The following is a 16565-nucleotide window of genomic DNA, read 5'->3' as shown; positions in this document are numbered from 1 at the left end:
TCAATTCTTTAAAGTAAAAGTTGTGCCTGCAGCCAGCATGTTTCAAAAGACACTTTCACTTTGAAGCCAAATGGTTTTCATTTCCAGTTTGCAGATTCACAGTTTCCATACAGCTCAGGGAATAGCTGTGCAGTGCTTGTGGAAAAGTCCAACACCTTCAAACTGCGACCACAGCAGTGTCCTAGAGACCAAAGCAATCGAAAATAGTTGTGGAGTTGTGCAACACATTTTTCCCAGTGAGAGGTAAAACTCAGGGGGTTGCTGACCGCTGACTAGGGCTCTAGCAATTATTTTTCCAATGACTGTCATCAACTTCCAGCAAATAGTTAGGGAACACTAATTTTTCCCTCATGATCAGTGGTTTCTGGTAGCTGGTCACAGACTAATCTCTAGGCCTATGTAACTTCGGCTTTATTTGTCACCACATGTTTGCAAAACCTCAGTAAGAAAATTGAATATTTCTTCCAGTAGTGTAGACTGTTGACCTCTGCTGAGCCTTGGGTTTTGTGTTTTGGCCATTGCCATCTTGGTTTTTTGGAGCTATAACTTTTCAACCAGGGTTTAACTGAACAGCTACCATTTCAGTAGTGGGTTAACACTCCTACAGGTTACTCAGGTTATTTCCTCAGCAGGCTAAGATAAACAGCCAAGAAAACATTAAGGATTAAGATAATTCTACTGCCTGCTTGGCTGACAAGTCATTTACCAATGAACTGCCAACTCTCTTTCTTTTTGAAACCAAAATTGAAGAAATCAGTAAATTTTCTTTAATTGGTGAAATTAATACAATGACATCTCATGTCCTGTACAGCACTAAATATAATTAAAGTATCAGGTCTTTTACACTATAAAACAAAAATTTTACACTATAAAATACTATGAAAAAATCTTGAGATATCCCTAATTTCTTAATGATTTGCTACGAAAATGGGAAATAGGGGAAATGGGATATTATTAATTGAAACATGCATAGAAATACAATATATAAGGAAAAAAAGAATTTGCACAATTCTAATGAGATTATGAAAGTCAATAAGTTGTAACGCCCACCTTTATTCTTCAATAGAGCCTGAAATATCTTACGCAAGCTTTCTTGTAATTTCTTTAAGTAGGCTTCAGGAAAAGAGCTCCAAGCTTCTTGAAAGATATTTCAAAGCTCTGCTCGGCTGGAGGTAATGCCCTTCAGCAGAGCAGAGCAGTGATCCCTCAAGCTTAAAATGAGCTTGAACTGGCACAACCTTTGATGGTGTAATTAATGTAAGTTGAGAAAGAGAATCATGGCAGTGAGGCACAGACTGAGAGAACTGTGTTGAACAGAGACATGTATTGGATAGCTCTGTAATGAAAGGACATTGTTGGAATTGTTGGTCATTGGTGTATCAATGCAATATAAGACACTACCCTCATCTGAACTTTGTCCTTAGCTCCATTAGTGTTCCTGTTGTTAGTCCAAACCTTGAGGTCAAATTAAGGTTCCCGGGAGTCTTGTGTACTAAAAGGTGTCTATAACGTGTCTGTTATGCAGAATATCAACTTTTATCCACTGTGTTTGAGATGAATGCCGGTTTTATCTCATGCACAGTTGTGTTAATTTCATAGTAATGTCTTTGCTTGGACCAGTCATCTAGGTTACTGGAGAGACATCAAGTACAAAAACTGGCATGGAGGTGACTTTGCATGACTGGAACTACCTTTTTTTTTTTTTAAATCTTGTGTTTTTATCAGAATGGACACTGACTCCCCACTGTACCAGAGTAGTTATGTTCAAAAATGATAATGCTATACAATGTGGCTTTGGTCTGAAAATATTAAAGAGCATGCTGTGATTTGGCGTAGTCTGCATATACACTTGGTAACACACTGTGCTGCCATCCTGCCGAGCCATCTGTCTAGCAAAAGATTACTAGGTAGCTCTGTTAATCCAGGTAGCTTCCTAACTGCACCCTGTCAGCGAGGAAATGAAGTTGAGTGGAAAATGTTTCAATGAATAAGACCCACGTTTCCTCTCAGGCTTAAGGCTTGACCTTGACACACCAAGCAGTTTCAACACTAGCAAAGCAGTAGCCTTATCACGCTGCTTATATATATAGAATTCCCTCCAGTTTGGCTCAAGAATCTTGTTTATGGGGATGATAGGCAGTTTTGTGCGCATTAGATCACTTTCACCTTGCCAAAGTTTGAGATTCTTTGCCACTTACATGAACTGTGTGTCAGCACTTTCCTCCATCCACCATTCTCTGAGGATTAGAGACTAGAAAAGAACAGATTGTGTTTCTGTTTCACTTCATCCATCCATGACTGTAAATTTGTGTCATGGGAGGGCTGATGCTGAGTCACACACTTTCTTTAAGTTTGAAGGGTATTTTTTTTTTCAATTCTAAATCTGTTGTTAAAGCAGTAGAGATGGCACCCGATCTATTAAATGGAGATATTTAACTGTGTTTGCTTTGCTTGTCCTTATAAATATTCAGGTCAGAAATTCTCTGACTAAAGTTGTTTTAGTCAGAGAATTTCAAAGGTGTGCTCTCTCATTACACTGCACCATGTAAAGCAGCTCCATTGCCTGCGTATTAGATTTAGTTGGACAGAGAACATTCTGCTAATTAATGCTGCCGGCAGGCTGTGTGTGAGTGACTGTGTGTGTTTATGTGTGTGAGCCAGTGTCTGTCTGTGGCTGTTTCAGAGTGTGCTGAGCCGAGATCTGTGGACCTCATTAGCGTTTTTGTGCGCATGCTTGGCTGTCTCACTGCCAGTGTGCACGCAAGAAATGTAAATGTTATTTCTGTTTGTGTGAGTGTGTGCATGTGTCGGGAATCTTTCTGATCTGTCCGTTTATAACGCGTCAGGTGGCCTTCCTGCAGAGAACCTGGGCAGCTCTCTTTCTTCTCAGGAAGAAAGACATGCAGAGACAGGAGCAGAGAACGAGAGCAGGCAAATAAAGACTAAGGGGAATAAACCAACAGAAAAAAAAGGAGTCTGGATTTAAGAGACATGAAGGAGTAAAGGAGTAATGACCAGAAGAGATAGAGGGAAAAGAAGTTCATGTAGAATTATTATTTTTATGCAGGTTTAAAACTAATACTAAACCCATATTAAAACTGGTCACTCCGCTCCAAGTAACACATGCGTCAACTGAAGTAATGACAAAAAGTCAGATGTCTATTCATATTAATGTACAGAATTCACCTGCTTGCTGCTACTACTGCACATTCACCCAGTGTATATACTATATGTATGTATATATATATATATATAATGTTCTTCCTCTACACCCCCCCCCCAATTTTTGCACATGTCGAGGAGCGTGTCAGGCTACATTTCACTGTGTGTTATACTTGTATAACTATGCATGTGACAAATAAAGAACCTTGAACCTTGAAAAGATCACAATGTCCTTGTGCCCCTGTATGGCTTAGAAACTATAAGCACTTCTCTACTCCATTGTCTTTTTCATATTCAACTGTATTTGAATTGAGCCATTGCTAAGTATATGACATGAGATCACATGAAAAATTATTACAATAAACAAAATATAGATTTTTTTTAACAAACTTTAAGTTTTTATAAAATTCCCATCACTTTCTTCTTCTTCTATTCTTCTTCATACACACAGCTTTAAACCCATTCTCATTCTTATGTTGCCTAAAAAAGCCATTGTCACCAAGTCACCATTATGTTTTCTAGAATATAATACTTGACACTTATGAATTATAAATGCCTATGGATTCCAAGCAGCCTATTTTTAGAGTCACTCATACACGTACACACATAGATTGCATTTCAAGGCTGGGGTTTTGTCCCTGCAAGCACTACTTTTATAGACTGCTCTGTACTGTACTGTGAACGAATTTACTACAAGTACTGGAAAGTACTGTATGTTAAAAAATAATATAGTATAGTCAACTAATCACATAAAAATGAAATCATAACTATCTATATTTGATGTGAGCATCTCCAGTTCTCCTGGGTACAGGTGCAGTTATTCAAGCTTGGAAAATGTGCCACAGGTCTCTGGATTTTAGACTGGCTCACTGTCTTTTGTCTCTTGATATAATCTCTGCATGGTGTGTTTAGTGTGGGGCTCTTTGTTCGCCTTGTGTTTGAAGATGCAGGCCATTTACCATTACATCACATAATATTTAGCAAGTTTTATTGGATTTTGTTCGTTGATGGATAGAATGCTTTGAGACTTCTGCACAGCACTGTATGGTTGTGCACATGTGAGGGCATCTGTGTGCATGCATGTGATTTGTTTTGCATGTTTGGTTAGTCTATGCAAATGTGCATTTGTACAACTTCAGACACTTCTTCAACACTACAACTGAAAAAATGTAATGATAGGTGGCTGGGTGGTGTTTGTGTTTTCAGTGGAAACACTGTTAAATGCCCATCTAAATGATTTATTCCATTTGTTTGTTGCCATAAAAGGGAAATTTCTTTCAACACCCTGTATATTGGCAGATGAATAAAGATAATCATTTGAAAAACATCTTGAAGTCACTTTGTACTGATGACAGAATGGTGCAGTGAGTTTAACTTTCTTTGGAGCGCTCAGTTGTTTCCATGGAGACAGACGGAGAAGATTTTAATTTGCAAACAAAGTGAGTCAAATTATAGGATGCTTATCACTGTCAGTGCTACTCCTTGTGCTTAAAGAGATAAAAACAACAGATGCATTTGTATTTTTATAATGACAAACATATCTGAGCTGAGATGAAAGCTAAAATCAAAGTCATTGATTGAAGTTCATATTTTAAGTTGGGGTAAATAACTGAATCTGTCAGTATGAGGTAAGTACACAATAATATCTGGATGCACTCTTTTCATATCCAAAATATTCCACTAATAATGTGTGTATATTTGTGTAGGTCAGGATTTAATCCCTCTAGCTAACGTCAAAGTCCTTCTAGAAGCATGACTTACCACTTGGCAGCCATATTGGTAACTCTTCTGGGGCGATCGTGGCTCAAGAGTTGGCAGTTTGTCTTGTAATTGGAAGGTTGCCAGTTCGAGCCCTGGCTCCGACAGTCTCAGTTGTTGTGTCCTTGGGCAAGACACTTCACCCGTTGCCTACTGGTAGTGGTCAGAGGGCCCGGTGGCGCCAGTGTCCCACAGCCTGGCCTCTGCCAGTGCGCCCCAGGGCAGCTGTGGCTACAATGTAGCTTGCCATCACCAGTGTGTGAATGGGTGGATGACTGAATGCAGTGTAAAGCGCTTTGGGGTCCTTAGGAACTAAGTAAAGTGCTATACAAATACAGGCCATTTACCATCTTCTGGGTAGTTATTTCATAAGTGTATGGGGAGCGTGTGAATAAAATTGACAGTCAAGTCTGATTCAAATTGCTTTTAAAAAGTATGTTGAATGCAAACTAAACTATGTGGATTATCTTGTCTTCTTCCTGTCACCCCAACCGGTCGCAGCAGATGGCCGCCCCTCCCTGAGCCTGGTTCTGGTGGAGGCTTCTTCCTATTAAAAGGGAGTTTTTCCTTCCCACTGTCGCCAAAGTGCTTGCTTCAGTTGTGATTCAAAACAAGCTTCTTTTTTTTTTACCTCAAGTCATAGTTGCTATATCAGAATGCTGTTCTCTTAATACTCACTCTGTAGTCAATGCTGTGTTCATAGTGTAGTGTGTATATGTGTGTATATAGTGCCGGTTTACACCAAGAGTCATTTTAAGGTAAAGGTACGGAACTGGAGAGGGAACACTAGCAATCTGGTCATTCCCTGTGAGTGAGTAGGCAGAACTAGGGTGAAGAAGAGGCAACCATCTGCTGTGACTTTATGTTCTGTATTATCTGTAAGCTACAGTGCTACAGTGTTGACACTGTAGTCACAGGAGGCACGGTAGTCCCCCCCCCCCCCCCCCCCCCCCGCCCCAGATTTAAGTGAATAGTTCAACCCACCCATGGTGACACTGATATACTGTTAGGCCCTGGATATTGCTTAGCCCTGCAAAATCTGGACTTCCTAAAACATAAATCAAAACCAGGCCTTGTGAACTACTTTGGTTTACAAAGCTGCACAGTAGCATTTGAGAACCTGATATAAGAAAGTGAGTGGTAATCCACAATTCTTTTGTAGGCAGAGTAAGAATCGCAGTTTAGGGTGTTTGAGCAGCAGTGCATCTATGCTCCCCCAGAAGCTGGGCTGGGTGCCTGCTGGGTGAGCTATAAATAGCCTAATAGTGATACCAGGATTTCAAGTCTAGTGTGTGAGAGAGCATCTTCCAACAATGTCTATGTTTATTAGTTAAAACATAAACATGCATCTCATTTTTGTTCATTGCTCCTGTACTACAGCTTTACTAATGTTGGCAACACTTCAATTACTATTTAAGCCTAGAGTAGGATTAAAGACGGAATCAAACCTAAAAATAAAAATGTAACAATCATATTTTCTGTTTATTTGAGGGTTTTTTCTGAAGCTAGGACAAGTCAGCTGGTAGGAATGGTCTACAATTTTGTCTCCTATATCTGCTTTATTTTTGTTCACCTCTTTCCTATTTGATCAATTAGGAACATTTAGATGTGAGGCATTAGCAGCTAGCAGGGTTGTATTAAATTACCTCCCACTGTGAAGCCATTGCCAACTCTAGTAATTGGGCCTCATTTTTTTTCCTTCCATGAGAACTGCTGTGAAAATATTCATGGTTGTTACATGAAGAAGAAATTATTAATTATTCAAGGGGATACATTATTTAAATAATCTGCTAATGTTAGGTTTGATGTAAGCTGTTTGCAATGTTTCAACTGTACTGAACTGTGAAAATCATTGAGCTCCAGTGGGTTTCCTCTCAAAGGCCTTGTTGACCTTTTCACCCTCATTTTTCTGCCAGACCTGCCTGTGTGAGCAACGTTATCTGGAATAAGATGCTTGAATGTCAAAGGGTGTTAATGGAAAACTCCAGGGTCAAAATGTCTAGAAACCTGCTATGTCGGGTTTAAATCAGGTTTTCCATTTTGCTTCAGACTGAAAAATTACAAAGATTGATTGGGCCTCATAATTTCGAGATTCTGTATCTGCCACTGGCTCACATGTTAAGTCAATCAAATAGAAAACTCTTTCTAACTGTGATTTCCTTTTGCTTAGGTTCAAACTTCCTCTGTGCCACCCATATCATCCCTGTGAAGAACGAGGAGGGTGTGGTCATGATGTTCATCCTGAACTTTGATTACATCCTGGATGAAGGCAGCAGTGACTCGCTGGAGAGACTAAACCATACCTCACCTTCTAAAGCTGATCAATGTGAGTAAAAACATGCAAGGCCCAGGCAGGAGAAGGTCGGTGCTAGACGACCGTCTGTGACATTTGGTCGGAGCTTTTATTCGTTCCCCAAATCTGGTTGTGTTTGTACCATTAAGTAAATATAGTGTTAGAAATAATACACGTATAAAGGTGGACATATATTAGAAATACATAAATATACTAGAGACCAGTGTTGGGACTAACGCGTTATTAAGTAACGCGTTACAGTAACTACGTTATTATTGTGGTAACGAGCCGGGAACGCGTTACTCGTTACTGGGATTTAGAGAGGCTCGTTATTCGTTACTTCGTGTGGTGGCTATCGCGGAGCTTCCACAGATTCAATAACATTAGCAAGTGGTGGAAGCCAGCAGGTGGATGAAGGAAAAGGGAGGCAAGAGGAGAGACCCGAAGCGGCCGCTGGTCCGAGAGTGTCAGGTGAACTGAACTTCAGGTAAGAAGTTATAACCTGCAGTCCATCTGGGTCAGATATGAACCAAGTTTAGGTGGAGTTTATTTTCGTTATGCTGACTTTTTCGTACTGCGTGCTAGCTAGCATGACGGAGTTTCTATACAGCTGGGTGGTGCTATGTTACTGATGTTGAACTTTATTTTGTTCATAAGGTTAATTATTAGAGTTGCCAACCGTCCCGTAAAAAACGGAATCGTCTCGTATTCAGAGAAAATATCATGCGTTTCGTATTGAGGTGAAAAGGAACACAGTTTGTGTTTCAGCTACAATGAAAAAGACACAAAGCTGGAGTTATTCTGTATTTACGCTGCACAGCTGCCTCTTCTTCTCTCATCCTCTCACCCTCCCTCTCCTGTTTCTACTTCAATCATGAAACTGATCAATGATCAGCTGATCGGCTTTTCTCTCTTGTTTATTTATCGCCCACTTTGCGCCAGAAAGAGGAAACCAGCGGATGTCGCGGTAAACAACAGCAGCACGTTTAAGCTTGATCAGCTGCTGTTAGAATTTATTTAATATTAATTTCTAGCATCAGCTGATGTTGGCTGGAGCCACAGCTGTAAACCTGCTGGTCATGATATGGTTTGGTTATGTGATGAGAGGGAAACATGAAGATGAAACCAGGAGATGTCCTTACTGAATCATCAGAGCTGTGATGGAGAAACAGGTTTACCTTTTAGGTGACATGAATGAGTTGAAGGGAAGTTATGAACTGTTTCTGAGAGACAAATAACACCAGGATCCTTTTCTAAGTAGCTGACAGCTGGTGCAGGGGCGGGTCTAGCAAAGTGTTGCTAGGGGTCCATGTAGGGCATTAAAAGGGAAAGGGGGGCACAAAGAAATACTTACTTATTCTCATTTAAAATGTCTCACTTTTAAAAAAATAATTATCTGAGTCTTGCAACAAACAATTGATAGATTGATACATATATCCCATCAGAACAGTGTACATCACTGTCACAACAGCGTTTATTTTCATTCAAAGGTTTTATGATTTTTCCTATAATGGTCAAAATGCCCGGGACGATTTTTTTTGTCCCAGTCCAGCTCTGTATGCAGCTCATCTGCAGTCTGGTGTTACCTACATCTTCCTATTCAGAAGGCAGAATTTCCGAGTTCTGAGTACAATCGAAAGCACCACGACTGCAGTTTTTGTGTTGGATGTAAAAAGCAGGCTAGGATAGAATCAGGCGTGGGATTTCTCTCGTGGAAATGTGCACATTATTTTTTCCTTTCTATTGGTAGGTGGCACAGTGCACTTGTGGCAAGTAAGCAAGCTAGAAGACTGGCAATCTTGCTGGGTATCCAGTTACGGAAGCAACACATTAACAAGAGAATTCTGAGTAAAACCAAAGTTACTTTCCCTAGTAACTAGTTACTCTGAAAGTAACGAGTAACTTGAAGTAACTGAGTTACTTTTGATAGAAGTAACTAGTAATGTAACTAAGTTACTAATTTAAAGTAACTTACCCAACACTGCTAGAGACCTACTATAATCTTAATGTTGCACATGCTGCTGTCTGCTATAATTGATATTTCACTTTAGTATAACTGATCCGCACTTTGTGTTTATGCCTTTTTTGCGCTGATTCTAAAGCTGTCAGTTTCATCTCTCTCCAAACAATATTGACCGAACCAGCAGCAAAAAAGATCCAAACTATGCTTCACAAAAACATCGTCATGAATTCCCTCTGACTTTTGCTGTTTTGCTTCCACCACACTTCATGCACAGCTCTCTCTCTCTTTCTCAGTATACTTCAAGAACAGTTTCCCGTCTAAAAATCTGTTTTCTGCATTATTCGCTTGCTTGTTACGCACAAGTCTGCCGTTGTTTACAGCGCTGTCGGCTGCTGTTTTTTTTCCTTTTACTTGCTTCCGAAAAGAAAGCCTCATTTCTGCTGTTCAATAGGCTTCTGAACAAATGTAAACTTTTTAAAATTATGCAAAATGCATAATGCGCTAATAAAACCGCTGTAACTTCAGAGGTAATGTTCATATGTTGATTAATGGTTTTCTTTCATTTTTGATGTACTGCAGAATATATTTTATAAAATCCCAGGCCAGGAAAATCACCTTCATGTTTTTCTGTGTTTTCTCTTCAGCTACTTTGACACAAAGGCATCTGCTGTGATGCTTACACCTTTGATAAAGTCTTGCAAGTGTCAGCTTCCTTTTTATAGATACAAAAATATGTAAATGTACTGATCTGAATTATAATATTTCTGGCTCTCTGAGGCAAAATTTCCCAGATTTAAATCGAATTGAATCAAATCGTGGATCGTGAATCGGAATTGAATCGAATCAATTCTAGAAATCAGTGACAATACCCAGCCGTATACAAGACTGCTCAAAGACGTTTCACCATTAATGCTTCAATTTTATCCATCCATCGAATTTAAATTTAATTCATTTGTCTTTAATATCAGGCTATGTACCACAAACTTTTAAGGTGGTGGTAATTAAACCATTATTTTAAAAAGTCCTTAATCGATCCTTAATTATAGACGGATTTCTAAACTTGCTGTTATTTTTAAAAGTTATTGAAATAGTGGTATTCAAACAGTTAGCTGATCATCTGCAAAGGAATGGTTAGTCTGAGGAGATTCAGTCAGGATTTAGAGTGTATAGCACAGAAATAGCACCACTGAAAGTCAAATGATCTTGAAATTGGACTGGTGTCTGTGCTCATCTAACACGGCTGACCACAGTATTTTACTACAGTGATTAAAATACACTAATGGTAGCAAAAGAACTGCATCGCATATCTTTATACAGGGAGTGCAGAATTATTAGGCAAATGAGTATTTTGTCCACATCATCCTCTTCATGCATGTTGTCTTACTCCAAGCTGTATAGGCTCGAAAGCCTACTACCAATTAAGCATATTAGGTGATGTGCATCTCTGGAATGAGAAGGGGTGTGGTCTAATGACATCAACACCCTATATCAGGTGTGCATAATTATTAGGCAACTTCCTTTCCTTTGGCAAAATGGGTCAAAAGAAGGACTTGACAGGCTCAGAAAAGTCAAAAATAGTGAGATATCTTGCAGAGGGATGCAGCAGTCTCAAAATTGCAAAGCTTCTGAAGCGTGATCATCGAACAATCAAGCGTTTCATTCAAAATAGTCAACAGGGTCGAAAGAAGCGTGTGGAAAAACCAAGGCGCAAAATAACTGCCCATGAACTGAGAAAAGTCAAGCGTGCAGCTGCCAAGATGCCACTTGCCACCAGTTTGGCCATATTTCAGAGCTGCAACATCACTGGAGTGCCCAAAAGCACAAGGTGTGCAATACTCAGACACATGGCCAAGGTAAGAAAGGCTGAAAGACGACCACCACTGAACAAGACACACAAGCTGAAACGTCAAGACTGGGCCAAGAAATATCTCAAGACTGGTTTTTCTAAGGTTTTATGGACTGATGAAATGAGAGTGAGTCTTGATGGGCCAGATGGATGGGCCCGTGGCTGGATTGGTAAAGGGCAGAGAGCTCCAGTCCGACTCAGACGCCAGCAAGGTGGAGGTGGAGTACTGGTTTGGGCTGGTATCATCAAAGATGAGCTTGTGGGGACTTTTCGGGTTGAGGATGGAGTCAAGCTCAACTCCCAGTCCCAGTCCTGATTTTCATGCAGGACAATGCTCCATCACACGCGTCCAAGTACTCCACAGCGTGGCTGGCAAGAAAGGGTATAAAAGAAGAAAAACTAATGACATGGCCTCCTTGTTCACCTGATCTGAACCCCATTGAGAACCTGTGGTCCATCATCAAATGTGAGATTTACAAGGAGGGAAAACAGTACACCTCTCTGAACAGTGTCTGGGAGGCTGTGGTTGCTGCTGCACGCAATGTTGATGATGAAGAGATCAAAACACTGACAGAATCCATGGATGGCAGGTTTTTGAGTGTCCTTGCAAAGAAAGGTGACTATATTGGTCGCTGATTTGTTTTTGTTTTGTTTTTGAATGTCAGAAATGTATATTTGTGAATGTGGAGATGTTATATTGGTTTCACTGGTAAAAATAAATAATTGAAATGGGTATATATTTGTTTTATGTTAAGTTGCCTAATAATTATGCACAATAATAGTCACCTGCACACACAGATATCCCCCTAAAATAGCTAAAACTAAAAACAAACTAAAAACTACTTCCAAAAACATTCAGCTTTGATATTAATGAGTTTTTTGGGTTCATTGAGAACATGGTTGTTGTTCAATAATAAAATTATTCCTCAAAAATACAACTTGCCTAATAATTCTGCACTCCCTGTATGCAAATTTGTAGATGTAAATCTACTAATTTTTAGATGGGACTCTTCTTCACACACAAGTTAGTCACGGAGTTCCTCAAGGTTAAATGCTGGGACCAATACTTTTTAAAATTATTAGAAAAAACTGCATTCAATTTAATTGCTCTGCAGATATCCAGCTGTACTTATCCAGGAAGCCAAATGATACAAGTCAACTACACTCCAGGCATGTCACAGACAAAAGCCTGGATGAGCTCTGATTTCCTACTTCTAAATTCAGATAGTCACTAAATCAGACAACCTCCGTTTTAACCAGATAATTACTTTAAAGTGCATTACGTTGGCCTGCAGTAACACTGTGAAGGATCTTGTGGTATATTTTATGTCCTTCAGTATGCACATTAAACAAATATGTAGGACTGTCTTTATTCATTTCCGCAGTATTGCTGAAATTAGAAACATCCTGTTTCAGATTGATGCTAAAAAGCTAATATCAGGTCCCTCTAAAAGCTCTCTGAAAAGCTTTCAGTTGATCCAGAATACTGCAGTGAGCGTACTAACTGGGACTAAAAAGAGAGACTATATTTCTCCCATATTAGCTTCTTTCCGTTGACTCCCTGTTAAATTTAGAATCTAAGCATGTTTTAAAGATGTCATAGTGTCTTATTATCCTAACAGAGCGCTTCTCTGTCAGACTGCTGGCTTGTAGTACTTGTACTTGTAGTGCTTAGAGCTTGTAAAAGTAGAATAGGAGGCATACTCTTCAGCTATCAGGCCCCTCTACTAAGGAATCAGCTCCTATTTGGGAGACAGATACTCTCTCTACTTTTAAGATGACTCAATTTAGCACAAATGCGTTGTGTCAGAAGAAATTTTGCCTGTTTCTTGATGTTATCAGCTACCAGTTTAAATTGTATGTCATGCAGAGTGGAGTGTGAGAACCCAAATACCAGATGCAAAGACAGTCAGACTGAAATAAACAAAAAGTGAGCAACTTGTTGAAAGCTAATGACACATTTGAATAAAAATGAAAAGTAAAGTACAAAGAAAATGGCAACTACTTGAAACCTAAACTTGAAAACACACTAAGGCTAGGAAACAACAGAGCTGGGGAACAGTGGGAAGGATGAACAGCAGGGCATGGAGAACAGACTCAAGAACACTGCATGAACACATTATTCAAAATATTTTTATTGAGTATTTGTGGATGTAGTTTACAAAGAAAAAAAGAAGACGAACAAAAACACAAACTGTTTACAATGAGCACAAACACATTAGACCAATCAGGGACCAAATAGAATATTTAAATAACTAGAAAGTTAAAAAGCTCAGACACAGACGCAGAACCAAAACACTGTAATCATCTTAGTTATACTTTTATTTGGCTACTTCAGCATTTTTACACTTGATTCCCTGATTGTCTATTTATTTCTCTGTACAGGCTATATTCTTCTTTATGTATTTCTTTGTCATTCCCTTTTCAGGTGCACTTATTTCTGTTTTTCCAGACATGTTAAGCTAATCTTTGCATGTACTCTTGACTACTGCAAAAACACCTCTGGGGTACTTTTATCCCCATATTGACTGCTACATTTTCACTTTCTTTTTTTTTTTTTTAATCTTGCAACTGTACTAGCAGCAGTAATCACGAGGGCAGCTGCTGAAATTCCCAGCTAGATGGCTCCTTTGGCATGTTGACACAAGCGTTTAGCAGACACTTATGTGTTAGCCTGCTATCATTTCAAAGGTCTGGACCAATTATAGCTCAGGATGGCCTGATGAACTACTCGAGCAGTGCTGTGGGTCCCTCGGTTTCCCAGAGCTGTCGGTGTAATAGTGGATAATGTCGTTCCCCAGCTGTGCTCTTGAACGTGTTCTTGATGCCTTGTCTTTTTTTAAAGTTTTTCACTTTCCCCATTTTCTGTCTGTGACATATAAAGCAGCATCGTGAAGACCAAAGGTCACCTCAGATTAGTGTAATTGAACGAGGACTCGAACAGACTGCCTTGCTTCATGTGGCGTGTGAATGCATGTTCTTTACATACAGTTTATATACATGTTTATGTATGATACTATGACAGTGTGCATGCTTAGGCTATAGTCAAGCTTTTGTGTGCGTGTGTGTATGACAGGGGGGCATGTTTGGCTGTTGTGCATGTGACTGATAAGGCCCTCGTATTTCACTTTTCTTTTTTTTTCTTTTTTTTTTGTCCTGTTTGGATCTTTAGCCATCAGAATTGTTGTCTTAAGGCCAAGAAAGATGCCAAGCGGATTTATTTTACCAAGTGGATCATCATGGCCTTGCCATATTGGTCCATTTGATTGACCTTTATTATAATTATGTATTTATTTTATTTTCGGTTGCTACAAACGGGACAGACATGACTGGGGGATAGGACAGGGAGAAAGAATGAAAGAAAGAGAGGGAGAGAAAGAAAAACAGAGGGGACAAGAGATGGAGAGAAAGGGGGGAAGAAAGAAAGAAAAACAAACAAAACACCTGGATCACCTGGAAAGCAAACAAAAAAAGAGCAACATAATAAATACAGCACCAAGCGGACCACCTGCTTATCTGCAGTAGCAGGGAGGCCCCGCATCCCAGATCCCAATCTGACAGCCAGCACCTCCTCCCAGCCCCCCAGTTGCGAGGAGGTGCTGGCCGTCAGATTGGGATCTAACAGGCTAACAGAACCGGGGTGAGTGAAGACCCCAAACCTCCCTACGCCCGCTCATATGTAGTGTTGCTGTGTGCTGTTCTAAAGTGCATTGAAAACACCTGCCCACAGCTCCGGCGACACAACAGCCAGAACCCAAGCCCCCAAGGCCCAGCCAGCACCCCAGACCGGGGGGGGAGCACCCCCAGACCCCCAAGCCTCCACACCCATCCCGGACCCACCCAGGGGCAGCCAGGCTACCAGGCCAGTAACCAACGTCCGCCAGCACAGACCCTCCCCCATCTCCGGTGTACGCAGCCACAAGGAAAACACCATCTAAGAGCCACCAGAGCCCCTAACCAGGTCATGGCCACATCCCCCGGGTTAGGCCCTCCAGGGAAAACGTCCCCAGGGACTCCCCAGACGCCCTAAGGCCGTCCCTACCCCCATATCAACCACAATAGCGAAGGCAGGACCAAACCATGACCCCCCACCCCCACTTAGAAAAGTATTTCACTTTTCTAAGGCCCAGTCTGAACACTATAGCAGTTCTCCCAGCTCTGTTTCCAGTCTGAATATCTAAGTGAGTGCCTCCACAGATATAGTTCAGATTTGCTTATAGGGTCAAGGCCCGATGCTGGATAGGTTTCTTTGTGCTTCGTTTATTTATCCATTTAACTCTAGAAACTCTAGAAACCTGTGTCATGTTCACAAATTATGAATAATTTTGTCAGAATTTTTCATGAAAAAACTGCTAAATATGTAATTTAAGACTATCAGACAGACAGTGTTACTATTCTAATTAATAGCCTTACACTGCTTGTTACTGAGGAGATGATGCATGCATTGCGTTATCTAGACTCTATCTGAGGAATGCATTAGGCACTGCTTATCAATTGCCCTCTGTCAACCAGTGATGAGTCATACATTCTGCAACCGACTTGGATTGCTTTGATGCAGCAGAGAAGAGCCACTAACAGATTCACAAAATTCACACAGAAATGTGCGCAAAATGGTTCATTTCACTATGCTGTGTATTGTGTTTCTTATGAATTCATAAGTATTGTTGCAATAGTAGGGAATTCCTCCAGCACTGAGCATCACTTGGAAGATGAGAAGCAGAATAGTTGAAAATGTTGTCAGTATATTGAGAGCTGACACTATTAAAACCAGAACAAAATATGTGATCACTACAAATTTGACAGATGCAGTTCAAATTAAGTCTGCTGTGTGTGACAAATCTAAAAACTTATCCAGGTCAAATAAGCATATGTGTGCCTAAAAGTTTGTGTTCTTTACATCATCACTGGAGCTTCTTGTACTTTTGAACCAGAGGCCTATTTTATAAAATAATCAGTAGGTTCCAAGAGCAGATATCAAAATTAGAGAATGGTTAATAATTTGTAATTTTTGTCTTATGGGTGACTGTAAATGTCACATAGATAAAAGCTTTAAAAAATAACAAACAGATACTGTATTTAATTCCAAAATCAAGATTAAAGGTGTTTCATTTTCACATGAGTGCAGGTGGTGAAGACATGCAGGGCGATTTGGAGAAGGTAGTGTGTGGATTTGGTGTGCCAGGTGCTCTTCACTGCAGTGCACAAAAAGTCATTTGTTGTAACCCTGACAACCAAAACTATTATATTCATCTTCACTGAACCTGCGTAGAACTTTGTAAGTTATAAGGGGAAGCAAGGCCTCACACAGTTTTGTTGTCTTTTAAGACTGTTGGTACCTTCATTCCTATAATGTGAGATTGTCTGCTTGTGATATATTAGAACAATAAAGTAGCTCTAAAATTGTCTCACCTCTTATCTTACTTTGCCCAGGCCTATATCAGTTCTTCTTCTAAATATTCTGTCTATGCTAGGCATCTCAAGTTAGAAAAATGATGCTGCTGAAAGGTTACAATGGTTTCTGCTTGTCTCCTTACTATCTCTAC

The 16565-nt window shown here is 40.0% G+C and overlaps 1 protein-coding gene across 4 annotated transcripts in view; it reads left to right on the top strand.

Annotated features, from left to right (window-relative positions):
- LOC146642393 (voltage-gated inwardly rectifying potassium channel KCNH7-like) overlaps positions 1–16565 on the top strand; it is a 76981-nt gene that overhangs the window by 18052 nt on the left and 42364 nt on the right. For all 4 annotated transcript variants that reach the window (XM_085398802.1, XM_085398803.1, XM_085398801.1 and 1 more), the window contains exon 3: positions 7091–7246. In XM_085398802.1, the coding sequence (XP_085254928.1) occupies positions 7091–7246 (156 nt within the window). The remainder of the gene's footprint in view (positions 1–7090; positions 7247–16565) is intronic.

The sequence above is a fragment of the Rhamphochromis longiceps genome, linkage group LG23 (genome assembly GCF_057381845.1).
Source record: "Rhamphochromis longiceps isolate RC_006_pf linkage group LG23, R_longiceps_female_GT1.1, whole genome shotgun sequence".
Taxonomy (NCBI): domain Eukaryota; kingdom Metazoa; phylum Chordata; class Actinopteri; order Cichliformes; family Cichlidae; genus Rhamphochromis; species Rhamphochromis longiceps.
The sequence above is the reverse complement of the archived record's forward strand: the minus strand, read 5'-3'. Positions and strand labels throughout refer to the sequence as shown.